Genomic DNA, 27,934 nt, shown 5'->3' with positions numbered 1-27,934 from the left:
TTATGCTGAAATATATCAAACTTAAGGTGTTTTAGAATTAGGCAACTGTTACGCTAATGTGATCGAAAAAATATCTACACACTACACAATGTTAGAAGCATAAATACATGTGGTAGCAGTGCACCATTTCACAGTAACAGGGGTGTTGTTTTAGTCACATCCAAACTCTGCATCCGAGTTGTCAAACATGTCTTGCTAAAAAATGAACTTGCGTTAGTGTTAGTGAGGTAACAGCCATGTTAGTCCACTCAATCCATCTAACAAGCTGTGTGGAACCTCGACGGGGTAAAAACTGACCTGTTTCTTACTGTTAGTTTTCTCCTTGTTTCGTTTACGCTTTAAAGAAGAAATACGATGTGAATGCGGAGTACAGGATCGAGTGTTGACTGATATGACTGAATCTTACTCCATGGACAATAATGGATGGACAGGACGACTACTGCCGATATTGGCTCTCAAAAGAATATTATAGACCCGTGATGAGAGTCTGTGTGGCATCTAGTTGTGTGGACTGACGTGATAGGGGACCCTGGTCTTACTCCAATCCCCAAGAAGTTCATAACTGTTCATAGATCCCACCAGAGAAGACCTACACCAAGTGCATCTACATTGTAGTGTCAGCTTCTTAAAGATTTTGTCTTGCAGAATCTCTGCTGAAAGTTTTAATCGGTGTTTTTAAACAATGGCTCTCACGACTGAAAAAACCGATAAAGCATCTTTCTGACGCCTTCAAGACAGATTACAACAGACAACAGCTTCTGTCATCGAATATGACCAGTAATGCGTCTGGTTAGCGAAACTGAGCCTCCTGTCGAAGAAAGATCTGTTCTTCGAGACTCTGATTACGCGAGCCCTGTCCATCTTGTGGTACGGGATTTGCTTGGGTCTATTTACTGATGAAGATGGAGCCGCGGGTGATGGAACTATTGATCCGTATTTGAAAAATGGTTAACTGGGCAATTTTGGCAAAGTCACCAAATCATTGTTTGGATGCAGGGGAATCCGTAGAAGGATTGAAAACCAAAGAAACCAGAAAGCAATTAATGGGTTTCGTTTTCTGTCAACAATATTGACGCCGGTCAGGCTCAAGGAGACATACGTCACTACTAAGAGTAGATGGAAGATGTTTTTTAAGGTAACAGCAAGTGATGGACACAATGGATATAAAATTCCTACACGTATGCACCTAGACATTATTGAAGGTAGTCAAATACCATTTTATACTCAGCCGTGGCCAGAAGCTTTCGGCCAAACTCCAAATATTGCGCAATATTACCATACGTCAAAACATAAATGTGGAACAATAAAAATCAGCGGGGAAGAAACTCATAACCGGTGTCGTGGAGGACGCTCTTGGACAGGTCGGGCCAAACGTGTCTGATTCTACCCCACATATGACATGCATGAGCCAACAATGAATGTGACTGTTTAATATCCGGCCGGATTACTTGATCATTAAACGCCAGAGGAAGCTGTAGGATAACGGTGATGCTTTTTTAATGTTACATTATGTTAGGAGACGGGAATTCGTCGCTGAATAATTCAGATGGCAATACATGTTGGCATAAAAAAGGTAAAGCAACGATGGGAAGTACTTCTCAGTAGCACACGTTACAGAAGTAACAGAAGTGTTGAAAGGTTTTTTCTCAACCGCTTCCCTGAACTTTGTCAGGCATCATTTGGTGAAACCATATTGGTTGGCCGGAAATGCCTCCATTTATAACATACCATGGTATGGTTGGTGTAAAATATTGTAAATTGGTAAAAGGAGCATTTTGCATGAAATGGATATGGAGTACTTCAAATGACGGCACCTGCCTGACTGTAGATCGAATGGACTTACCTGTCTTGGGACTCGTAGCAGATTCTGCTCGCTTCCTGTGACGGCTGATGTCCGCTTTCTTTGATCTGGAAGAACAGGAGGGAGATGGGTATTCAGCTGTGTTGATTAGGCATGGTGAGTTACAAACTTGATTGGCTACTCATGTTAGACAAGCGGTCACGAGAAAAGCTATTGTAATGATATTCGATGGTACAGGGAGTAATCACATTGGTCAAGGACACATAAATAAAATTTAGTTAATCCTATCCGTCAGTGACTGGACTCCAAATGAGCAATTCATCTACAACAATACATTCGCAATAACACAGGGCAATCTCCATGGATCATATCATGAATGAAGATGAACATCCTTGGAAAGCATGATGAGCAGTTAGTCCAGATAAGGCCATAAATATTGACGAAACTAGCAGAGCTGTATTCGCAACAAGGATTATTTACGTTCCTAACCATTCGTTCCATAGCTCAATGGAATTGACATTCGACATTCTAGTGACCACGAAAGCAAAAAAACAGCTTGCACGATTACAGAAGACGACGACTGTGGTTTAAAAAGAAGCTTCACCAGATTCACGCCTCAGCCGAGAATTCAAGAATATGGCCAATTATCTTATGACTAACGAAACAGCTTTTGCTAACTGCAAATGTACAGGTTTCTAATCACTGCCCTGAAAGCTTGGAAAGTAAAAAGGGATAGGGGTTCTTTACACAATCGCTGAAATGTATCAATTCAACGCCAGTCGGACTGGTTGCATCACTTCTGTTGAAACGATACATCTCCGGAGACAAATCAACACAAGACTTGGTATGACACGAAGTACCTGGATTAACGCGACACGCAACCATTTCGCTCATCTATCAATCTCCGATCTTGAACCTGATAGTCAAAAGAGGGGGAAACGAATTGACGCGCGAGAGCACGATAGCCATTGTGATTTCAAATCGTTGCTGCCATCAGCCCATTAGTCAGGAAATTAAATCACCGAGATGGGAAGGAGTGTCCCCGATTATTGTGTAGTAGGGCATCAATCGATGAATGTTGGCCGTTTGCTAACTGAAGAGGCAGGTATGGTATGCTGTTATCTTCGGACAACTAGTGGTGCCGACATTAGACATGGTTTCAACTGGACTTGAACCACGACTGCAATCTCGTATCCCTCCTCAACCCTTTTACTGGTTCAATGAAGAACGCATCCTAAAAAACCTTTGAAAACTCAAAGGAAGAAGCAAATGATGAGACTTACTGCACTGACTTGGTTCCTTCAGCGACATATCCGCCAACGGAAAACAAATAGTAAAATGAATACTGGCTCTTTTAAACATCCTTACAAATAGGGAGTAAGTTTGTAACTGACCCGAGATGAAGCTCCGTTGTTTGCGTTGTACAGATGCTGTGCAAAATCATACAGTTTTCGTAAGCGTGACTAACATATTACTGAAGGAATTTATCCCCTCCCAGACGTATCGAGTTATGAAATCAAGATTTATTATACCGTTTTCAGGGAAACATGCAATAAATTGTAAACATTTCTCACAATCACCCAAGGGTATCAGCATCAGGTTACGCATGCAATAGTGGGTTTTGATTGGTTTAATTAATCAACGAATCAAAAAGCCATAATTTTAACCAATTAGAAACCGGAAACCATGGATTGTCGTATGGTGTCTCTGTTTAATGTTAACTCCCTTAGGTATCATTCTCAGTCATTCAGTCTACTTTAATTTATAGTATGTTTTTCTCTGAAAGTTTATGATTTCATAACAAGTCATTTGATAAAAGTACATCAAGATAATAAAGAGTGTTCCGGAGAATGGCAACAAATTTGAAGCCACGTGATAAAAAATCGTCCAGGGGTAAAAATCAAACCTTCCATACGAGTGCAAACTGTGTTGTTTAATAACCTTGACCTTAATTCGCCACAAGTAAACTGGCCGGACTCAGTGATTGGTTAACTTGTGAAGAATGGACCGGTGAAGCTGGAATATATGGGGTTCTTATTGGCCAAACGACAGGAGGAATAAACCCTTACCATCTTCAACATCTTCTACAGAAGAGTTGGTATCCGTACTGATCAAGAATAACATTGCCAAATACACGTGAATCCAGTTTGGATATCCAAAAAGCATGAAGCCGTAAGAGCAGAAAGGGGATACAAGGCCTTATTCTGAATACTGGAATCCTTGAGTTTTTCGAAACAGCTCTCTCATCGAAGATTATCACCCCAGAAACTTTATCAATCGGGCTGCCCTAAAAGTGGTAATCACATTGTTTTGACTGATGTTATTAAGCAAGTAGTCCTTTAGAAGCAACTCCAGAACCACAGAAACCGTTTGACGACATTTATAGGCATAAACGATCATCAAACTTTGATAAGAGTTAAAAGGAAATTCGTTCAACTCTTATAACGACGATGATTGGAATGAGAGGAAGAATCGGTGAACACAGAGATTCTGAGAACCATGTTTACTTCAAGACTCCCCCAAATCAAACAAGCAAGCCTTAATCATCATCTAATGTTGGTAATTTTCACAGTCGACGTAATCCAGACAGGGCTGTATCTCACTCTAAGTTAGCTGTCATTTTGTGTGTATTTGCATTGAAAATCCACCCGATGGTGCAAGCTAGTCTGACCAATCGAACATGGAATCGATGCCGAGATATCATACTCAGATGAACGGTTAAGAGCCATTAGAAACCTATAAGATCAATAAATTACGGCGAAGGCAATATGATTATTAAGCATTCCACTATACTCCAACCGGTTTATGAGCTGGAGGGAATTAGCACTCAGATTCATAATGGTATGGTTATGTAACGTGGTTTCACGCAATGTAGTGCCTACATCATGGAACGTCATAGACGTTCATGCGGTGCTTAGGAAAACAGTTTGGCCTGACGTGGGGAAAAAGCTGCAGAGAAGCCTCCAGTCGAAGAGCGTGAAGATTTATGACTAAGCCTTACGTTCATCAAAGGTGCGAAGACAACTAAGAATAACAATAAAATGTGCAGAGCATGATATCACAAATAACAACAATATCCACCCATCCAACATTCATTGCAGTTGGTATAGTTGCATTCCATTGGCCATGTTTGCCGAAATGAACATATGACGATGACGATGGTCCGAGTAGGCTTGTAATCCTGTGTGTGAAAGCTTAGGTTCTGATGACATTTCCGATAGGTTAGATGCTGAAGACAACAGCAGACAAACAGGATTGGGTTCTTCTGACTGGCTAATAGTACGACTCGAAATATATGAATAGACGCTTCGCCTTGGAAAGCTTCGGTGAATGTAGAGGATATTGAGACATGCAGGATATTGTTGATCTCGAAAAAGTTGAATTCGATTTGTCAACCGTTTTGAGGAGGAGGATGAGTAGAGAGAGGAAGAGAGGACGACGAAAATAGGCATCAGCTACATCAAGCGCTTGAACGTCATCCCACAATCTCAAGATGGCCGGTCAGAAAGCGTAGGAGAGTAAGGCGGCGGGGTCCCTAAATGATTAACTTACCACGCGGAAATAAACACATTTTCATATCTCGCTGAGCCGATCAGTGATGTTGTGCCAAATGTAGCTATCCAATTGGTTTGTTAGTCCGCGGTTTGTTCACCACACTTGGAACCACCGGTACGGAGACAAGACAAAGAAGAACTGACACATGATTCTACATCAACCAATAAACATGGGGGTGGTCGGTGATGTTTTTTTGTTCTTGTTGTCTTGACACCATCCACACGGGATCTCCCTTTACAAGCACAGATTTGATACGATGTTACATCAGATTGTAACCCAATGACGCACATCTCCCATAGCCACTGCAAGCCTTCTTGGAAGGTAAGCACCCTAATGATGTTTACGTGCTCCCAAGTCGGGGAAACCCACTCAGGGGTGTTAACTCCTTATGTCCACCGGAACAAATGCCAGCTACCATTGATACTAGTCATCATGGACTGACCAATGACGTCAAGATAATCGCCTATTGTATTGGTTCATCTACACTAAGCTCAGCTTCTTAGTAACCAGAACTAAGTGGCGAGTTTTCATCCAGGATATTTTAGCAGATCAGTCCTCCAAGAAGGCATGTATCAGCCTGAGATTGTGCAAAACTCTGAGCAATAGGAGCAAGCTGCAGACTGGAAAAAATCAGATTGGTTTACTTATCTAAGTGATACTGACTTAATATGGCCTTTACAGGAAGGAGAAGAGATCGTGGCCTTCTAAAGGCGAAGAGATGGCAACTAAACGAAAGCAGAAAAGCCATTACCTTCCAAAGAAGAAGAGATGGCAGCTAAATTAATGCGGAGATGTCGTGAAACAGAAGAAGACACTACCTCCCCAAAAAACTGTAAAGATCAAAGATCACTCTCCACGTCCTACTGGCAGCGGTTTTTACCTTGCGAAAAAGAAGAAAACGGATGGTCTCTTAACGAAATGAAAAGAAGCCTTAGCCTTTCAAAGAACAGAAGCCATGGCCTTCTCAAGAAGATATGGCAACAAAGAGAAAGAGAAGAAGTACAACAGTCACGACATTCCAAAGAAGTAGACACGACTCCCCCCCATCCATGTCTGAGAGGTGTTTACCTGCACCATGAATGAGTCTGGTCTATTTGCTGTTTGAGAGGTGTTTACCTGCACCATGAATGAGTCTGGTCTATTTGCTGTTTGCAGTTCTATCGGGAGACCGTGGGAGAGGAAGCCGTCACTTAATGAATTACACAAATGTCAAAGATGAAGCATTGCGCTGGACGTTGACAATTATGTAAACAGTTGGTTTATTCATTGGCTATAAACATTTATGAAGTCGTGTCATTTAGACAGGCTAACACGGTTATCAAACATTTTTATTGACTCATTGATAAGCTATCGGTACCATGGTCGGCGTAGAAGATATTAAGACTTATTGCAGATCAGATGACTTCTACAAAAGGATAATAGACATTGCAGCCAATTCGTTTTCATTTGACAGTACGAATGCAGGAATACGGGTCCTAGTTTCCCCTCTGTGCCAATTTCAAGCCGAGTTGGACGGGACTGCTTGGCCAGTGGGAGAGGACTAGACAACGGAGACCTTTTGGACAAACTGTTTCAGAAAAGTTCAGAGTTTGATCTGAGTAGGCGAACGAGTTCGAGGTTATGTTTTTTTCTGGTGGATACCATATAGCTGTGTCTATTGGTTCCTTGGCATCCACACATCTAAGACGGACTGTTTCATTGCATTCTGACAACAGGTAAAGCAATTCATCACCATCGAAAAGCAGACGACACAGACAATGGGTATCCCAATCTCAAATTCTCTAAAGCGTCAACAGTACAATGAGTCTCTGCAGCAAATTGTGTTATGATCCATATTTGTTTTCGACTGCATTATTGAAGAGACATGTGCGGGGAAGGCAATTGCCAGATATCCGAGTGCTTTCAAGTCCATCGTCAGTGTGATGTATTCCGAAACCACCACTTAACTCAAGGTTGATAATTGCCTGCAGAGTGGGATGGTACCAATACATCAAGGCTAATCACTCGTAGTATAATTGATCGAGATTAGGATAACTAATTTGGGTAATTAGGTCATAAAGTAAAACCAGTTGTTCAGACAGTTTTGTTGACAATGCAGTACAACATCATACACTGTACTGGTTCCCTTGTAGATTAAGAGCCTCTTGAGTTGTTCGTGGAGACAGGGCAGCTCATCCAACCACAAGTTATCACCAAATCATGTGACCGGCTATCAAATGGCTGGCCCTCATAATGGATAAGTAAATAACTCAGGCTGCAGGAGACCTCCAGTGCATGTAGAGATAGAGTGAGGGCTGAGGGGAACGAAGGGGAAGGGAGCCCTGTATTTTCAATTCACTTCATTTCAACTTAGGGGAAGAATCTCTAAGACATTCGATCAAGGATCAGACCTCTTGGTGTCCGTGGTAAGCCCCCCTCTTTGAGATGACGAATGGAACTGTCAAACAGTCTCGCAGCAGCTTCCTTACATGGTAGCAGAGCACGTAATTATTCTAGTAGTGGCGACCAGGGACACTCTGCCAACGATACTTCATCTCCACCTAGACTCATTGCCTGAAACCATCTCTAACGAACTTATTTCCATCACCTTACCAACTGGTTACCAGGGTTACTGGAGAAAGCTTCAGTTCTTTAACCAGCTTACAGATGGCATGGCTAGAGATCTCCGCGCGCCGAGCAGCATACCGTCCCCACGGAGCAAAGAGTTGCTTCTGACGTTTAATACTATGAGATCTGATCAAAAATAAAACAGCAACAGTTGCCAGTTGCCAGTTTCTGACAAAATGGAAAGGACGTGATACGTGATAGCAATATGCATATGGCTATTTGCCGTATCAACCATATTTGCCTTTTCACAAATCTGAAAGGACATCTACTTACTGTCTTGTGTCTGTGTGATGATGAGCTCGGGTACGTTCATCCAAGGCACCGGCGACACCCTGGGAGACGAGAGCACCTCATGGCCGGTGAACTCGTCCTCCACACCAAGGAACTCCGCGGTGGGGTCAGAGTTGTGATGGCGGAGCTTTAACCGGCTATTCCGACTTCTTCGCCTGCTCGGGGGACTGTCGGGCGGTGAACTTTCCGTACTTCGTCTTTTTTGGTTTTGGCTGCAAAGATAGATAGAAGTATGCTAAGCCTTGGTTTGAAAGGTCACCCATAAACGTATTTCACGTGAATTGCCATTTTCTCTCAAACATCGGCCTTATTGGTCAAGTAGAGCAACAGCGATTCTGAATTGTACATAGCTACTTTTTGGTAGTCCATAACACTTTTCGACAAATCGATGCACAGTTCCACGAGCTATTAGCTGAGTCAACGAAATCAAGGAACTTACAATGCATCGAAACAGACAAGATACGATGCAAGAGGAAGTATTCTTCTTGGTCTATTTTTATATGATATGGCTACATATTCTTCAAACATTGCTGAACGAGGAGTCACTAGTTATAGACCATTCCCGCATGATAAACTCCTCATACGCCGCTTGCAAAGCCTGATAAACTACCGGGTAGACGATAGCGCCGACCGTAGACTGTTCCATCCCACTTGAACCCCAATGAATAATGAACTGATAGAGGTGAGCAATCAGGACTCTTCGCCCACGCGAATGGCTGGATCTCCGACCAATCCGTTGGAAACTGTCAACTATCACCAGGTAATCGGAGACAACTTACTGGCATTATCTGATTACGGCATGCATGATGAAATCACATTTGAATGCAAATACGAGATACCGGTCGGGCCAAGAAACATGTGACAAGAACTTTCACGAACAATTAGGATGATGACCAGGACAAATTCCTCATCACCCCAAAATATTCCGTAAACAGACAATTGACAGTAGCAATAGAATGAATATTCTATTGCCAACAGTCCTAAGGTTACCGAATGGTCCAGACCCTTGGTCAATTGACTTGCTACGATATATCACAAAGGGAATTCCTAGTAGGAATAGGTAGCTAGATCATTACCGGTAATAGGTGTAGCCCAAGGTTGTATATGTCTCTATCAAGAAGAAACCAGATAGACTTTTCCAGTGAAATTGCTACCTTAGAACCTGGTGTGGTCACTGAGGGCAATGATTGACGAGTAACTAACTATAGCCTTCTGATTGAAACAATTGCCATAGAAGGGTCTTTGGGTGTCCACCATCTCTAACTATTCGCATGTAATGCGGGAATACACAGAGCAAACTGCCAACTCGTTTTACCGGTGTTCCGCACAGAAAGAAGGGTAACACGGACATATCTGGCTCCGCCAATCAACGGAGAATCGACTGAGCGAGTATCGGTGCCTTAATATTGTTTTCTCTTCTGTTAAATGCTCATGTTCAGCCGATTAAAGAAATAACGATCAACAGAAGAAGAGAAGCAAGAAACATCCTCTGTGATCCTCAATATCCATTAACTGAACATGTAGTGCCTGTCAGCAGTAAAAGTGCAAAGGGGGCTGGTAAGTGCGCAGATTTCAATAATGAGACGTCGTCAGAAAGGGTAGACAAGCAAAAAACGTTTACTTCTAAGTGTTTGAGAGCTATATTAACTGTTTTTGCTGTCTTAACAGAATGAATTCATGCAACGGTAAGTTTAAATTTACAAAGAATGTCTGAGTTAATCAACAAAAGTGAAGCTTTTTTCCACATAAAACGGTTTGCTATGACAATTTTGGCGATTTTACAAAACCGTCAAGGTTCCGGTTGAGAATCTCTAAGCATCTGCAGCATCACACGAATTTCTTACCCAAATGATGTGAATGTAAATCTAATCGTTGATCACACGATTTAAAAAATCTCCCCGTTTCTTATAAACAATCATGCAGTCACTGGAAGCAGAGGAAGCGCCAATGGGGAGCTTAGAACATCCATTCTCTATCACGAGATAACGTCACAACAACTTTTTTCAACTCAAATGTGGTTGTGCTCTTTGAGACAGACGCGTTTGATATTCAATTGGAGCCAAATGACCCGGCATGTTATGTACAGTGTTTTGTCAGCACACTGTATTGTCAGTACAGTGTATTGGCTGTACATTGTATTGTCTGTACATTGCACGCCATTGTGTGTGTGTGCAATACATCAGACAGATTGTATCTTCCCGGAATCACATATCAACACAAACGATTGCTTTAAGGGATAACAATCGTATTGTGGCTGTGGCAAGAAGAAAAAGATGCCATCATCATTATGTTGGATAGACGAGTTATATATCGAGCAGGTGAGTGGTCCTATGCGTTGGAATACCTGATGGCTGCGTTGGCTAGGTGACAGAATGATTTCCCCAAACGGAAATGAGTTTTTGAATAGATTCATAAGGTCATCTCTCATGATGAATATTTTTCTCTGAAGATTGCAGTTCAGAGTAAAAAATATGCTGAGAATACAAACTAGCTGCGTTGACTAAGTAACTATAATATTGAGGTGGCCTGCAGCGAACATGACAAAACTTAGCTAGGCTCCATTGGAACTGAAGCTTTGTCTGACAAATGAACAAGTCATTTCTTGCCATTTACATTCCTCTCACCAAATTGATATCTTCTAATCAGCCCGCTGGCCCATACTTGCATTTGTGCTCAATTGCTTAACTATACCTTTGTCTCATTAAGTCACACTGACGTCTTCACTTAGTGGTGACGAAATCCTCTAATGGGATGCCATTAGAATAGGTACTGCAGGGCAAAAGACATATACAGGGAATAGTCTGATTTAGAGTCCTTTCTGATGACTTTGAAGATATCAACATTCGCTGTTGCATTAGTGGACCTTTTTTAAGCTGACGCTGAATCTTTTCGTGATTTTCCATCACCGGCGTTATACATTAGATTGAATCATAATGCGGATATGAAGTTCCTTTGACCAAGCTCAATCCATTACATTTCATCAAGCACAACGTACAAAGTAGTTTGTTATTGATATTTTTTTTATTCAGAGACCTTTGAACAGGTAACAGTATCATATTACCAGTATCTGTTCCTTAGACCCACGCCGGTTCATCCAGAACACAAATCTGCCCTAAGATCGAACCAAGGCCTTATTGCGTGGTAGCACGCAGTGATAACCACCAGGCTACGAACCTAATTCCTGAGACCCAATTTTCGCCGCGACCTTTAACAGATGTATGCGGTTGCTTTTCATCGCGTGCTCTGATTTTACCAATCAAATGATGTTGCTTTCTCCCTTTAGTATGGTAGAGTATGTTAGAGGATGATAAAAAGGAATAACAGCAGGATTGGTCAATTCAAAGCAAAATACACAAACACATAACCACATGAATCATAGCACATAAACTTCACATAGAAACTGTTTTTCAAACATAGTTTGGGATCCGAGTTCGTTCAGCAGCGTCAGACATCGTCATTTAAGTACAAATGACATTCGCCACTAGGTGTTTTAGTTCGAATGTTGGGTGAAAAATAACACAGAATATGATAGATGATGAGATGCTATGAGCTGCATAATGCAACAGTGAAGTACTTCTCCAATTAAGTTGCAGTTAGCCATGTAATCGATTTATTGTCTTGATCGAAATGATAGTCTGCTGCTGGTGTGACTGGATAATCCAGAAATCCATATTCGAGATTATTCCGTTCGATCGGGAAGTATGAAAAGAAATGCGAAGGCCATGATCGATGTTGACATTCGAGTAAGCAACTGCATGCATATCGGATTTCCTTGGCTTCATTGGCCAAAGCAGGCAACTTCGGTCAAACCGTACCCATGATGTTTGGTTCCTTCGTTTTATATTTAGTCAACATTATCTTAAACAGTGTAAACAGTGTCTTCACCCAGGGTTGATCCGCTAATGTATATTATAGAGAAAGTTTTTTTCCTTGCAGGGTGTAGTTGACTGCCAATACAGTTCATCCACCAAAGTACTAAGCACGTGCTGATAAAGATGATTACATTTGTGGGTGGTTTGATGAGATGAACATCGCAATGTTGACATTTGCGATTGATTGCTTATACCTATAAGATAATACTAACTGAAGACGGTAGCAGGAAAGGGCAAATTGATAGAAAGGGTTCTTAACTTCCTTAATGGCCATTCCCGTCATATTGTTCGCCGCAGGAACATATAGCACTCATCGTCAGAACCCTGCCACTTCTTGTTAAACATGACAGCTATTGTTCAGCAAACATAGACAATAATGTAGCCTCAAGAAGTAGCGAAAGAAGGTCAGGTAAAAAACATGGGTAAGATCCCCATTAACAAGAAATGGGAGAAAGGGCATCGACATGTAAGAGGTAAAGGAAAGTTGAAAGAGAAACTCTCGTCTGGCCATGTTGGTTTGGCGAGAATGGACAAAGCAAGGAGATGGGGGGGGGGTCTAGTCACGCCTAAGTGTGGTAATTTAGGTTGTTGATTGGTTCGAAGCAAAGTCATGTTCACCGTAAGCTCAAGAAGGTGACAAGCCGCTGAATCAGTGGACCACAGAAGTGCGCCGGGTCAGTGAACCACCTCATATCATTGCTGTACGTCCATTTTTCAACAAGAGAAAGGGAAGTTGTCCATTCGCCAATGCTGACTGAAGTGACCGAGAATAATGATAAACTGACTAAATGTTGGAATCTGAGCTGGCGCTGACCTTTGACGTGTTGATGATAAATTCTAACCGCTTGATTACAAGAACCGTCTCGCTAAATCTCCGCATATGAATACTAAGAACTGTTGATGTAAGTTTTCTAATGAACAGATTACTTTCTGATGAACATTGCATATAACATCTCCGTGGTGTTGATTGAAGTCACGAAATGTCAAGAAGATCTTGCGGGCATATCACTCGAATGACAGAGTTCTTCCACTTGATCCGACCTTTTTCGCTCGGTCTAGACCTAAAATATATTGAAATTTGATGATGTATGGGTTTCTGCCCTTACAATCTGATGATATACCCCGAAACGATATGTTTTGTTCGTGTCTTGCTTTTATCAAATTAATAACATCGGAAAAACGTAGCTGTTTGTTGAGATTTGTTCGAGCGAATGTGTATGGCTGGTTGCTCGGCTTGAGATCGAAGCGCATGGCACTGAGGCCAAGATACCTGACAGATCTTTCCAGGTCATGCGCAGAAGGGCGATACAGATCTTGTTCATCCGGTCACGTGGCTGCTAATCTCAGTATCATTTCGGGGCAGGTCAGGAATCACCCTGATCGATCTGCTGTCGATACCTTGAGTGTCATTCTGGCATAGAATTCTCCTTCATCATGCCCGTCCTCTCATGAACCATCGTATCTCATTGATTACTAATCTATATTTACCAGGAACATATAACTATAACAAGATTACATCAAATCAAATTTCAATCATGGCTACCAATTTGGTTGTGACCTGACCCAAACTGAACCCATGTTTATCGTATTTACTGTGTCCTAGACTAATTTCTCCCTCAATTTCAGGCAATCTGTCCAATTTGTTTCCAATTTACAACATTTCTGATCATCTTCACCCTCCATTCTTTATTCGTGAGAAAAGCTTCAGGGGCCTCTCAAAGGCAACCCGTTGCACTAATCAACTTCATTTTGTTCTCTATGACCTATCATCTTAGTTTGAAAGCTAGAATGCTTCATTCCTTTGATGATGTCTGATTAGTTTTGTAAATGGTCGTAACAGCTCTTGATCTCTACTTTGATTATCGTGTTTAAGTTCGGTTCAACGTCGTTACGTTTGTGGTGAAACCATTGCTTTCTTTAAGGCTGGGCAATTGAAAGGTAACAAGGACAATGTCCAATTGCTTCCACATTATCATGTCCTTGGAAGGTTTAAAACTGGGATATATTGACCTCGTGGTGAACTTTGTGGTCATAAAGCCCCAAATCAATGTGACTATTAGCTTTTCATCGATCGCTGTCATGTTCGGAACCTAAGGATTAGACTAGCTGATTATCGTATCGTTACACTAAAAGCCAAAAGCCACGAAATTGTGATTATTCTGCTCCCGTACTGCAATAAGATCGGATCGGATGCCAGGTGGCAAGATTAGGATTGGGACGGTAGGTCGAACGTGCATCGTGAGCACGTGGTATTCTTTGGCCAGTCGTCCGCAAACCTCAGAGTAACCAGCCTGGTTATTCTAAGAGCAATCTAGTTTGTAGACGCCAGCAAGCGCAGGAATTGCAAAGGGTAGACGATGGAACAAAAGAAGCTAAGAATGCCCATCGAAATGGAAGTAGAAAGCCATAGTTCGCACAAAACAAACAGCTAATTTTTGGAGACTTTGAAACTATCTCTGTAATGACAGTGGGCGTGAGCGGATTGCTGATGGCATATTCACGTTAGACATCAGACAGTCCCATAAAGAACAAAAAAACTTGATTTCGCGTGGCTCTTCAGCATTTATCTTGAAAAACCGGCGCCTCCATTAAAAAGCACAGCAGCTTAATTCCATCACTGAATCCTGTCCCAAAACCCAATCATCGCCACTCGCTTTGCCACTCTTTCATTCCAGTCCAGAAACCTCGGTATCTATAATTCATACCCTGGATCTCATCTGTGACCAATAAGCATGCATAAACTCGGACCAGACAACTAAACACATCAGCCTCTTGAATACAGATGATGGAATTAAATGATGATTCCATGTCCGCTTTGGTCCTCAGCACAATCAGGGGCAGTGGCATTTAGGATGGCTCTGATGCCTGGAAAAGTACATCTCTTCCCAGAATTTGAAATATCACACTTCTCGTCGATTGCCTCGTAATGGTAGTCTATTATCAGCGGTATGTGGGGTGTGAGGGACCTGATAACGCCACCTGTGCATGGCATGGCTTGATATAGTGTCAAGACAGGGCATCCTGGGAAAAGGACATGTCTTTCCAGAACTGTACTTTAAGGTACATAAATCTATAAACGAGAATTCAACCAGCAATTTTCTGCGCTGTTGTGGTTAATGTATTTCACGAAATGGCTCCTGTATGTCTAACAGGAAATCACACCGATTTCCCCCGAATTCATAATAAGGTGTACATGTATGTGAGAATAAAAGTTTTAATGAGGCGGTGATGATTCAGTTTTATTGTATTGATCACGTCACTTTTATGAAAAAAAGTTTGCATATAAAAGGACTGAATGACAAAATGGCGTGATTTCTATCACATATAATTAGTTTCTATTTCAAAATCGATGACATCTACAGTAATCATGAACGGCGTAACCCTTTGAGAGGAATGACAGAGAAATATTTCTACTGGAGACCTCCTCATTCTCATCCTGAAGCTCGAATTATCCTCGGGGACGAACTTTCCAGGGACGAATTATCCTCGGGGACAAATTTTCCGGGGACGAATTATCCTCGGGGACGAATTATCCTCGGGGACGAATTTTCCGGGGAGGAATTTTCCTTGGGGACGAATTATCCGGGGACGAATTTGCGGGGACGAATTTTCCGGGGACGAATTATCCGGGGACGAATTTTCCTGTAACCACTCGGCACTATCGACCAATCGAGCTTATGTAACGTGTGCCAGGGGAGGAGAATACGACTGATTCTGGATTTTCGAGGATGCCTCATTCTAAGCACGTAGCCAATTTGGCCTAATCTGTCTTGACGCCGCTTACAATCACTAAGGTCGTTTAAGCAATGTAATTGTTTGAGTAGACATGATGTATTACTTGGGATTGTGTTTTGACTCTCTCAAATCATTTGGTGACAGTAACAACCAATTAGTTGCTGTAGATACACACGTTAATAGGTTGAATAACATCAATCGAGTAGGACTATGCCTTACAGAGGTACTGTGATAAGGGCAACAAATGGTGAAAAATGGAATGCTGAGTCTGCAGAGGGTTGTGGGTTAAAGGTAGATTGCTCAAGCCAGAAAAATGGTTCTGTATAAGCTCGGATGACACTGTTACAGGCATGTTTTGCCAGTGATCAAAGGTTACACGATGGCTCATTACAAGGGCTATTTTCACTGCTTGTGTTAAGTCAGCAAAGGGTTCAGAGATGCTTTTAGATCTCGTACAGCATAAAGTTACAAAAGGTTTCTGTTCTATGCTCTCTCAAGGTGACTCTGCTTCAGGCAGTTACCTTGTTACTTTCTTGTTTTTCGGTTCATCAAAGGTGATGCCAAGACTCATTACTGTCTTAGACACTCGTCCCTTAAAGCATCTTTATTGTGGCATCACAAGGGGACGCTCCCTCATTAGATTACTAGTAATTAACGTGAATGTAATGGTATACATATCTTTCGCTGGTGATGCCACACACATTAAAGAAGAGATCACGAAATGTATCACTGTGGCTACGTTACGTAAATGCTAACAATGCAACAGTCTAGACCTAGATAAAAAAAACATGTCCACACCATTCACGTGTGGCATAACATTTACGCAGTCAATTGAAGCCATTGTTACCAAATTAAGCAACACCTTTCAGTATACACTCTAATCAGCCCCAGCCAGGCTAAATAGCCCATTGTACGATAGAATTAATTGAATTGTCCCTGGTCTTTCATTGTTCTGAAGTGGAAGCCAGGCCACAGACGAGTGCTTCGTAACGTTAGTCCTCTGGTAGTTGCGATATCAGCCAATTTAGACGGTGTTGTACCATGACAACCTAAGCTTGCGTTGAGGCAATTGATAGTTCAGTCGCAATAAATGAGCAAAAGTACTCTCGTAAACCAAGCCTCGCCTAACTTGGAAACAGTTATAATTCATCATGCTTTTGATGAAGTACAAAACACTGAACAACACGTCAGGTTGCACTGAACAACACGTACGTGGCCCAGTCGTATGAGGACACAACGCGTCCTTAATCTGTATGCAGACTTGGACCTAGTTATTGCTACCATCGAATCTTCGCCTGCATTTAGTCGTGGTTTGAATATCTTCGAGAAGATAATGGGGTCTTCATCTGTTGGGAAAGATACAAACAGCGATGGAGAAAACTTCAATGTATTTATCAATCAAGACGTTTTTCAACAAAGGAGGACACTGCAATATAAACTCCGTTGGTTAAGGGCAAAATAAGATGTTTCTGTCGCTGGGAAGATTTAGCAGAAGATTACATGGCTCTGATCGAAATCACAATCAGCTGCCGTCAAGGTTTTTGCCAATCTCCCTTCAAAGACCGGCGACCGCATTCTGTCATTGAAGACAACTCCAAGATACGGAATGATTACATTGGACTTTCATAAGGGTTGTTCATTAAGGGCGTCGAAAGAAACGTCTGATTAGATGGCCACTGACCACACCCGTACTGGCGTACACGGCAACTAAGACTCAACAAGAGACAAAACGATCTTATGAATTGTTAATCACAATTACGATGTACCATAATGTAACAGGAGAAGTCTGATTAATGGCTTGAGATTCGCCATCCAACACCCAGACAGTCAAAACAGTTATAACCAGATAGACATCTCGTGGTCATAACTGGTGCTATCTTACTCACAAAGAACGACTGAGAAGCAGTATATAAAATGCGTTAATCCTGCGGTCGCGGAAGGGAGACACATGCTGATGATATAGCGCAACAACTTTGATGACACGACAACGAGGTAATAAAGAGATGCTGTGTCGCAAGATCTATATAATCAGCTGAATAGATGGAGGATAAGAACGGCTAATCTTGTGAAAAGATCAGTGTTTCATCATACCGAGGTGAATACACGTGTAAACACTAGAGTTATATACAATATCGTGTTCTGGTTAAGTCGGAAGGTATCCTGGACACGATACTCCCGAGGTATATGATATAATCCAGGCGCTTATTGTGTCAGCAACAAAGACAGCGATTTTTAAGGGCAGAAGACAGGAACACGTCACATACTTGTATCGGCATTGCTCTTGCATGTGCAAAGCAATGTTGATGGTATTGCAGACGACGGCTAGAAGACATAATCCGACTGGGCAACGGTCCAAAATTAAAACAGAATTCAGCTCAACAGAAACGAGGACCAACTTGCTCAGTAAACAACAACGATGGAGATGAGGCACAATCTGATTGCATGTCAAATGATCCACATAGAAATTACCATAGCATCTTCAGATCCTCATAAACGAGTGTCCCATCGCTCAAACGAGCCAAATATCGAAAATAATGGGGATGAGAGTGATAACTGTTAGAGATATCGCAGTGAAAGCTTTTAAATGTTAATACGATCATGAGATGGGACCCTAATGATCTTGACAATTAATGTTAGCTGAAATACTATCTCAAAAACCATCAGGCCATTAACCTTAAGTTGCTTGAGTACGCCTGCATGGTTAAGGTTGGGTGAAATCACAGTGGCCAATCCAAGACAAACATTTTTCATTCGTGCGCGATATCGCTCATGCATAATTTATTTCGCTGATGCTCTACACTAAGAAGCAATCATTGACAAAGCTTCTCATGCACAGGCAGGTGTGAATACCAAAAATGTAATCATTTAAACACCAGCACGTCAGATGGATTTAGAACAAAACTTCAAACGAATATCACCTTTCAACGATAAAGCCAGCAATTGTATTGTCTTGCATTGCTGTTATCGTTTATGTGACATTTGAATTTGACTTTAAAGAATACAAAACAAACTGAAGCTTACATCTGTCAGTTATTCAATTCATGATGCTGGTAAACGGTACACGTATGAAAGGTTCGAAGAACGGATATTGATCAGTCTATAAACGAAGGTAAAACAAGGAGGACTACAGCAGACTACACGAAGGAGAAGAAGCATTGACTCACGGCGACTTAAAACAGTTGAGAGTGATCTTTGGAGTGGTTCTTTGATCTCCCGTCGGCGTGATATCCCCATCGTCTAAGCTCTCTTGCTTGTACTTGGGCCGATCAGTCGCCGAGAGAATAATGCCTTGCAGACACGGGTACATTTCAGAATAGTCTCTCATTGAGTCCGGTCGGTGTATCCAAAAGTCGAGACTGGAATGCTGTGTTATGCTTTGAATCCGTCAGTGTCTGTCTGTCTCGTAGAGATAAGTGTATGACTGCCTCAGATCAGCAGTTTACATGAATAAATGCAACCGGGTAAACAGTTTCTCCTTCGAGGATATCAAACCGGATGAAGCTATGTTGCTCCGGCCGTAAACATGGTAGTGTAAAAAACGAGATTTGATCGATATCAGCATCAGACCTAAGACGGTGAGTATACAGGTCTACCATTTCCACGGCAAGACCGTCATCATGTTTGGTAAGGTGCTTTAGTCCACAACGCTGATACTTGAAATCAATCTTCCATCGAAAAGTCGGAAACAAAAGTTCAACTTGATGAAGTAAACCCTGCATGGAGACCAGCTGCAGGAGCGCAAAACAGAACAAAAGCGAGTCACTATCACATCTCAAAGTAACAAGTTGTACAGGAAGGTTACTTTTCTTAATCCTGCTGCTACGATGAGTCTTGACAGCGCTGCGAATGAGCCGTGTGAAGTAGAGCAAGCCATCATAGCGTAGACGTGAGATCATTGAGCGAGTACAGAGATTACTCGTCCAGGTAGGCAAGCGCGGAGACGTCACAGGCAGAGAGGGATTCGCAGAGACAATTAGCCCTGAATCGCTCAGCCCAGTCTGTTTCAGTTCAATAACCATTTGATGAATTTCAGCATTTAAGTGCCATCATGGCGTACTCGATAACTGTTACAAAAAACAATACACGAAATTATAGATGCCTTATATACGCTGTTCCTTAGCAACAACGGACCAGTGGTAAAACACTATTTTTGATATCTCGGGTAGACTAACTGATCACGACCTGAATTGACAGTGATTGTCTTTTTTGTTTGCTGTGATTGCAATTGCCGACACAATCGGGCATAATCAAAACGTCTGGTACTGCTGGTTCCCTCTTAGAGTTCTGACCACCAACATCGCGTAGCTATTACGCAACTCGAGTCACCAACTGTAGTTCTTTATGCCGTGAGTGAACGCACATACATCAAGCACATCATCTTGTCTCCAGAAAAAGGACCTCCAGCACCCCCAATCTGTTCATTTTCCATACCTATCATTGCACAAAACCAGAGGAACCGGAAGGAAGGAGATGAACCTCATTGATTTTCTAAATGACAATTTCATGCTTCAGATATCATTATTGTATCTTCATTACACTATTGGTTTTCATAGGTTTATCGAGCCGTCCCCAGGTCTCAACATTTAAAGCGAGTGGGTGTTCCCAAGTATTGGCGACAGAGGAAAACGTCCATGAAGCACCAAATCTCAACCAGCCGAACTATTGGTCGTTGTTATGTCCCCGCTGAGCCCATTATTCTCATTCAATCGATGCAATTGTCGTTCTAGAAAGGTCACTGCATGATAGAAGAGATTTATGTTGCTTTTACATTTAATTCTCAAACAACGGGCATATAACAAGCTTACCTTAAAAGAGGCTTTGCCTTCGACCAGGCGACAGCGCACAGTGCGTCGCAAGTACATGTATAGATCACAACATCGATAAAGTAATTGAATTTGCGGTACTTCAAGAAAAAGGACGTTATCTCATTAGCCCGATCAACCCGGAAGGGATGCGGGACGTACCTTTAGCAGGTTAAGTAAGTGTCGCAATCTCATTTCCGGGAATCTCCCGATTTGTCTGAGAGGTTCTTTCTCAATGGTGTTTGTAATGGCGATGACAAGATCTGCCATGGTCATAAGTAGCCAAACTAATTGTAGCCACCACTATTTGCCATGACAGCAATCACGTATCGGGTAGCCATTACCTAAGGGGCTGACTATCAAAAGGAATTTGGACCACATTCTACAGCACGCTTATCCCCACGGTGTTAGACGACCAATACCTCCAGTTCAGTATCAATTCCAACGTCCAACTGGTGATCATCATTATCATCTTCCGATCTCTATCACATACATGTACTACAACTAATCTCTGCATTATCTCTTTTATTATGTATCTTATTTCTGTCTAGACTGTAGGTATTCATACTTGCATTAGCTCTATGATGATCGCCAAGATGTGTAATCAAAAGGAATGACAGTCAAGCGATTACAAACACCCTCAAACTGCCAGACTTATCAATGATGTTCTCAACTGTTGCAAAAATACTATTTTTAGCTCGTTGCAGGTATAACGCTTTTGGCAATGAAACATCGCATTGTTTTGATTATAATTTTTTACGACTGTTGCTGCGCATCAAGGCGGTTGACTTTTATTTTGTTGATACAGAAGTGGATGCGTGGTTCTGATGAACAGCTCCAGGGTAGGAAGGTTGGCTAAGACTAGATGAAACTGGTTACCTTTTTTTTATACTGTGTTAATTGAGTTATGTGCGCCGCGGTTAATCCTTCTAAGGATGGGCAGGAAAAAGTGCTATCTTCGTGTTGACTATAGGCGGTGGTAGAGTGCCGGGCTTTCCGACAAAATACCAATTACAAGTTGCTTTTTTGTGGAAAAGCATATATCTGACTACATTATGCAATACTTGATGTTGACAGCATTGTACTCTCATTACGATTCGATTATGTTCCAAAAGTGCCAACGGCCATGAGATGAAACCAATTCCAGCGTTAGCCTACTGTCGTATCCCAATGGTTCAAATTCTCATGTAACAAGTAGCCAGATTAAAGTCTGTTGAGGAAATGTTAAAACGTGCATTACCTTAAGCTCTTTGTCCTGAAGAGTTTACACCATGTCATCATTCTGTGCACCGTTCTAGAGATGAACGGCGCAACTACTGTCTTGAACGCGACATTACGGTACAGCTTGAAAACGCCCTGAAGTCGCACAGGTTATGGAAAACGAATTTGGTCATTTCTCTTTGCAAGAATGCAAATGATGGTTCTATCTTCCTTACAAGATCGCCTGTTCACATGAACTATGCATTGCGTGTTATACCCATGCGTGGGGAGATTGGAGACTAACTACCACGACATGTCGATCTGTCAGATTACCGTCATCGCAACAAGATATCTAAAAGAGATGAAACGTGATTCACAAAGGTTGCACAGCGAAGTACATGCACCAAGTGCAATACCAGTGGAATGGCAGTGGTACTCCATCTCATGTAATCGTTCGAGATGACCTCTTGTATGAGTTGAATATCAAACGGTTCATCGGATCTAATATAATTCCTGTCATAACAGTCAAGGAAAATGTCATATCAAACTATAGCCGCCTACGTGCAAGAACCTAAATGTCTTTAAAACGACACAATATCACTATCATGAAGATTTCTGTAAAGTAGGATTATGCGAAACGTTGCCTTTATCGGAAGACAGAGGGTAATCTGAAGCATCGATCAGGAGCATGAGATGACATGGCCTAGTGATCGAATGCTTAAGACCAAGGGACAGATCGAGGAGAAGAAAGTGTAAATATGCTAGGGCTTCCTACGAAGACAATCACCAAGACATAGCTATAATTGAGTTAACAGGAAATGATAGGAATTCATTCTTACTTGTTTCTTATGTTCTCCTGAATTGGGACCTTGTGTGAAGCTGGCATGGGATACCGAAAAGACATTCTAGCCAAGATGTCTATGGAAAGTGTGGTGTTTGTGTAAGTAAGAGTGCCACTGGACGCAGGTCAGATTTTGACACACATCAGATTACCTTCCTTGGAAGACTTCGTCAGCAAGTAACTGGTTCTCAGTTTAAATTTAGAGAAGTAAACAAACCCGATTCCTCTCAAGCCCAAGGGCCCGTTAGCCAAAAGTCAAACGTCTCCTTTGCAACTCTCAATGAAGCAGCCTGACAATGATGAGATGGGTCAGAGATAGAGTAATGACATTCATGCATTAGTAGTGATGGGAAGTGACTAGGTCATATTGAGGCAAAGGCGGCCATATCTGCACCATCACAGATTAATCGACATCACAGGATTGGGGTCCGTTCCTACATAAGTAAGATTAGAAAAGCCAGAGAATTGGAAACCGACTGTGTGTCGATGCGGACGACAACGAGAACTTCTAGGTCGACAACAGCGTAAACTTCTATGTGGATGACAGCGAGAAGTTCTGTGTAGATGACAGCGGGAATTTCTATGTTGATGACAGCGAGAACTCCTATGTAGATGATAGCGGGAATTGTCAATGCTTAGCCTAATCATAAGAACTGAGATATCAGTATAACGCCGGATGAGACAACACACACAAATGTCAGTAACAGCCAACGGTGCAAGATCGCCAAAGAAGCCAGTCAGCGAAGGCCAACGGCGACTGGAACCCTCGGTCAACACATTAGTACTCCTTCTAATCTCTTGCAAGTATCTTATACCATAAATCTCTGGTCTGAAAGGATTACTTGTATATTGATTCATCATAACTTGTGCAGAAGATCACGGCCAGACGTGTCCATATCTCAACACCAGGCGTCTTCTACCGCAACAATTGGCTTTGTTGGGGGACGAACGCCACTTGTAATACAGGATTGGGGTAGACCGCTGGTCGTGCTTCGAGACTAATGGCACGCCATTACAAGGAAATTAGAATCTGTTGAGGTATTAAGATAGAGAATCATGCAAATTGACATGCGGGTTCAGGTCCGTCGCCGGGGATCCCACCTAACGTTTAGACCTAACGTTGAAATATCTCACCTGATCTTCTCTCTCTTGTTCAAAGTCATGCTACGGGACACACGCATCCTAGTGAGGACCATTCTCAGTTACAATCACTTGTAAGGAGAGAATACTAAAGTTACTGTGCTCCTCGATGGTGTCCTCAATATCCTCGTAGGCCAAATAACTCAAAACCGAAAGCCAAAGTTCAAATCCACACGAACTAACGAGTTTATTTTAAATGAAACGTGTCTTGTCCTTCAAAGCAATCAGCTTTCCGAGAATTTGCTTTCATTTTCCGATGATCCGATAATTTTCCAATAGTTCAAAACAAGCCATCGTCGAACATTGAGAGCTACACAGAAGCTACGTCCATACGTGTACATGGCCAAAACCAACATGAAATGTATCCCTAACCCCGACTTAATGACACCTATCTGGCCAAAATGACCATTTATCGATTGGTGAAGTCCACCTAGCGATGTGAGCCCCTGAGCAGAGTCCCAGGTTAGCCGCATATGTCGCCGCGAGCGGTTACATCAGGCCGTCGCAGATTGGGTAACGATATTATAGCTCGAAGTCACCACTGGGTCGAGGAGATTTTGATCCATATGTATTAGGTAAGACAATATTCATTAAAACCACGTCACAACGGTGCTCAAATCGATACATAAGCACCATCATGATGGACCTCTTGTGCTGACAGCGCCAGAGATCCTTCTAAGTGTCGGTACTTATATCAAGCTTCCACTCGGGGAGCTATAAAAGTGAATAAATGAAATCAATTTACCGTTTATACCTTTGTGTCGATGGTGACTTCATGCCCAAAGGGTGGCATTGGGGACAAGTGTTAAGTGAAGTAGGTAGAGATGTATCAGTCAGCCTGAAGCCAAGTGATTATGAAAAAGATCAGGTTTGATTCGATTCGATTCCATACCTAAACGCGGTCTTAGACCATTAGCAGGAGTTTATCGCAAGCTCCTCGTGTTTCTTCAGGTGGAGTCTTTAGTTGACATAAAAGCAGGTACATGGAACCTCAGTTTCACGTATCATTCCTTGCAAGCCACGCCGGTTCTTCCGAAAATACGGTACGGCCCAGCTACGTTCAGGAATCAAACCCGGCCCCAATTGCTTGGTTAACCACAAGGCCCTGTATGGCACTCACATTCAAAGGAATGGCAAGGGTTTTAATACTCGGCTGGCAGTACATTCTGATCACTCATGATGTTCACCACGTACCGCTTAAGACAAGACAATCAGGGCCAAAGGGCTACTGACCCTTGAGGTTAAGAGAAGAGTAAGGCTCCTACGCATCACTGTGAGCAGTCTATTCTTAAGAGGTCAATTAAAATAGACATTATTCAACAATCTAATGTAAATTCCCGGGCAGAACGATATGGACATCATCAGTAGCCTTAGCCTCTTTGCTCCTATCGAGGGACCACATCGACATCTACCTACTTCGACACGATTCCTATTCATGAGGGGGATTCACACTTCCCTTCCTTCGGTACTGTCGACTTCATCTCAATGTCATCTCTTCTCGACTATGCATTCAGCATGCGATAATCAATAGAGAATCGCACTTGAACCTGGCCAGTTTGGTCTGAACCTATCGCGCCTCATCAGCATCGAGTCCGCTTAGTCTGCCTACATGTCTTTCAGTCATGGAATGCCTTTCACCATCGCAGCTGACACCACGTAATCAGAAAAAGCTTAGTTCGAGATTAGTCGAGATTCCGTTGGGGTAGGAATTGTCGCGTACCGTCCAGAGTAATTGAAGTTACTGTTGGGGGTGGAATTGCGAATGTCACCGTGTATCCTTTATTCTGGATCAAGTAAAAAGTTCAGGTGTCGATATGTGGTATTCTTACTTATAAGCTGCACTGGTATCAAACAGCTATCTAATCGACCTCTACGCCTTCACTCAGGTCATTATCACCAGCTCTATAGACAATGTTGGATGGCTTTTGTGGATTTGGTGCTGCGCAAGGAAACATACTTTATCGCGTCCAATGGAAACCTACCACAAACAGTTCATCAGTGCAACCTCACCCTCGTTATGCGGGGCGAAAAGACAGCATGCAGATTTCATTCCCGCAGCCATAAATCATAATCGAAAAACAAAGGTCCCTTCTAGCCCGCAGCAGTATTCATCCTTCATACATATCTGGGGAAATTGATTCAATTTAGGAACATTATCAGCCGGTTATTGGAGTACTTAAAATAGATTGATCATGTTTACATGAGACACTGACGACAAATAGACAATCTTCGGGAAGCTTCCTCGGACGAGGTGATAGCTTTCCTATTTGCGCCATCTACGCCGCACCACAGCAGTGAGCATCGGTTTGTTGGTGATCGGAGAGCATTGTTCCCCTAATGTCATATCTCTGACGCCATCTGCGTAAAATGACTGTCACTAGGCTCGCTTTCCTTGGTTACTGCAGCAATGTAACCCGAGTCGAGAGCTACACAGCGCATGTTGAAGCGAAATAGACGGGACCAAGGGATCACCTTGGTATTTAGATCAGGACAGACCGTAATCCATGTTGGGGAAAATACGCGAAAAATACTAGAAGATACGACAGCCGTATTGAGTTAACCAAAGGAACTCCACAGCAATTGACCAAAACGAATGAAAAGCATAGCTGTAGAGACTAGCCGTCGTTCTCGAATTTCACCTTTATCACCAAGTACAAGTGCAGACTTGCTCTGATTGCTTGAGCGTGGGAGAGGTATGAGCGTAGATTCGAGGTAAAGAAGCTCGGTCCTATCATTTGGTATTGATTAAAAGATTGTTGTGGGAATAGTTTTGTCTTGTGCATGATGAGAGGTCGTGTTTTCAATTCCTGAACTCTTCTTTTGCTGCACCTTCAGGAGAAATCATACGCGTGATCAAAGTACCAGATCCGCTGAGCTAGTCTGGCAGGAAACAGCAACAGATCAACCTTTGTTGAATGATAGCACTGTTGATACGTTGTCTCAACGCTTGTTTGTTCATTCCGCACTTTGTTGAACAGGTAGCATCCGAGATATTGATATCACTCCCGCAAGCAAAAGATGCAACGTAAAGCATTTCAAAGCATCGCATCAGAAAAACCACTAGAACATGGTTTTCACGGCAGCTTCACATTCCACTTGGGAATAAATTGAGAGCAACTGGTGGTTTGAATTCAGCCTAGATCTTCCGTGATGTAATTGCCTCTCAGCTCTAATTCAATGGGGATTTCACCTGTGAAACATAAATTCTTCAAACCGAAACAAGCCATAGACTCTGATAGAGTGAAGAGATGTTGCGCATTCGTCAGCCTGAATCGCGTATTCTGAGAAGGAACCAGCGCGCCATCGCTAGGGGGAGGGCTCCTCTATTTCTTTCCCCCCGTTGCCGGCGTTGTTGAATATCAGTCCGGTTGCTATAGTTGACAACGTATCTGTAGCATAAGTCACGTGCCATGGTTGAGCCAGGAAGTGGCTGCCATCGCGCTCCGAAACATATCTGCATAGACTGCAACTCGTTGCAAGGCAGCTAGTTTTTTTCCGTGAGTTGCAGTCACAGCACGATTAGGCTAACGATATGAGAAAATGTCACTATGGGTACTAAGCCATTGCAATCAGAATAGCCAACGGGCAATTATTACCTCTACCACACGATGCTCAGGATGTGCGTAGCATCCAAAGGCTTAGATTGAGACAATCGTCAATATAGAAGTACAGGTCGTAACGAAGGTTTTCCCTGTGGGCGACAGGTCTCAGCCCTAGAGAAGATTTCTCCAATGACCAATCTTCTTGAGATTGATTCAATGCGATAAAGTGTTTCGGTGAAATAGGATAGATTTATTCCGAAAGGCCAGTCATATAATACCAGTTGAGTGAAGCGAAGAAAGGGCTACTGTACCACCAATGACGGGTGAGTAAGCCACGCCAATCTCCAGACAATATCACTTGCCTTTATTTGACGATAAATCAATGGCAGTGTCACTTTGTACTTCTATCTGAAATAGCTAAGTATTCTGTTTACTAACAGTGAGAGAGCACAATTCACTGTATCTTGCTGGGTTAACGTATAATCAGGTAATAATCTGGTGATAACAAATAAAAAACGGGCTTCTAGATCTGGAAAGACTTGCTGCCT

General features: G+C 42.4%; 1 protein-coding gene across 5 annotated transcripts in view; it reads right to left on the bottom strand.

Annotated features, from left to right (window-relative positions):
• The window catches only part of LOC135490699 (rho guanine nucleotide exchange factor 12-like), a 110,053-nt gene that overhangs the window by 41,632 nt on the left and 40,487 nt on the right, over positions 1 to 27,934 (bottom strand). For 3 of the 5 annotated variants that reach the window (XM_064776068.1, XM_064776070.1, XM_064776073.1), the window contains exons 3-5: positions 8,237 to 8,466; positions 1,844 to 1,908; positions 298 to 336 (exon numbers count right to left, since the gene is read on the bottom strand). In XM_064776068.1, coding sequence (XP_064632138.1) covers positions 298 to 336; positions 1,844 to 1,908; positions 8,237 to 8,466 — 334 coding nt within the window. The remainder of the gene's footprint in view (positions 1 to 297; positions 337 to 1,843; positions 1,909 to 8,236; positions 8,467 to 27,934) is intronic. The other 2 variants (XM_064776069.1, XM_064776072.1) reach the window with 1 other exon arrangement.

Source organism: Lineus longissimus, chromosome 7 (assembly GCF_910592395.1).
Source record: "Lineus longissimus chromosome 7, tnLinLong1.2, whole genome shotgun sequence".
Classification (NCBI taxonomy): Eukaryota; Metazoa; Nemertea; class Pilidiophora; order Heteronemertea; family Lineidae; genus Lineus; species Lineus longissimus.
The sequence above is the reverse complement of the archived record's forward strand: the minus strand, read 5'-3'. Positions and strand labels throughout refer to the sequence as shown.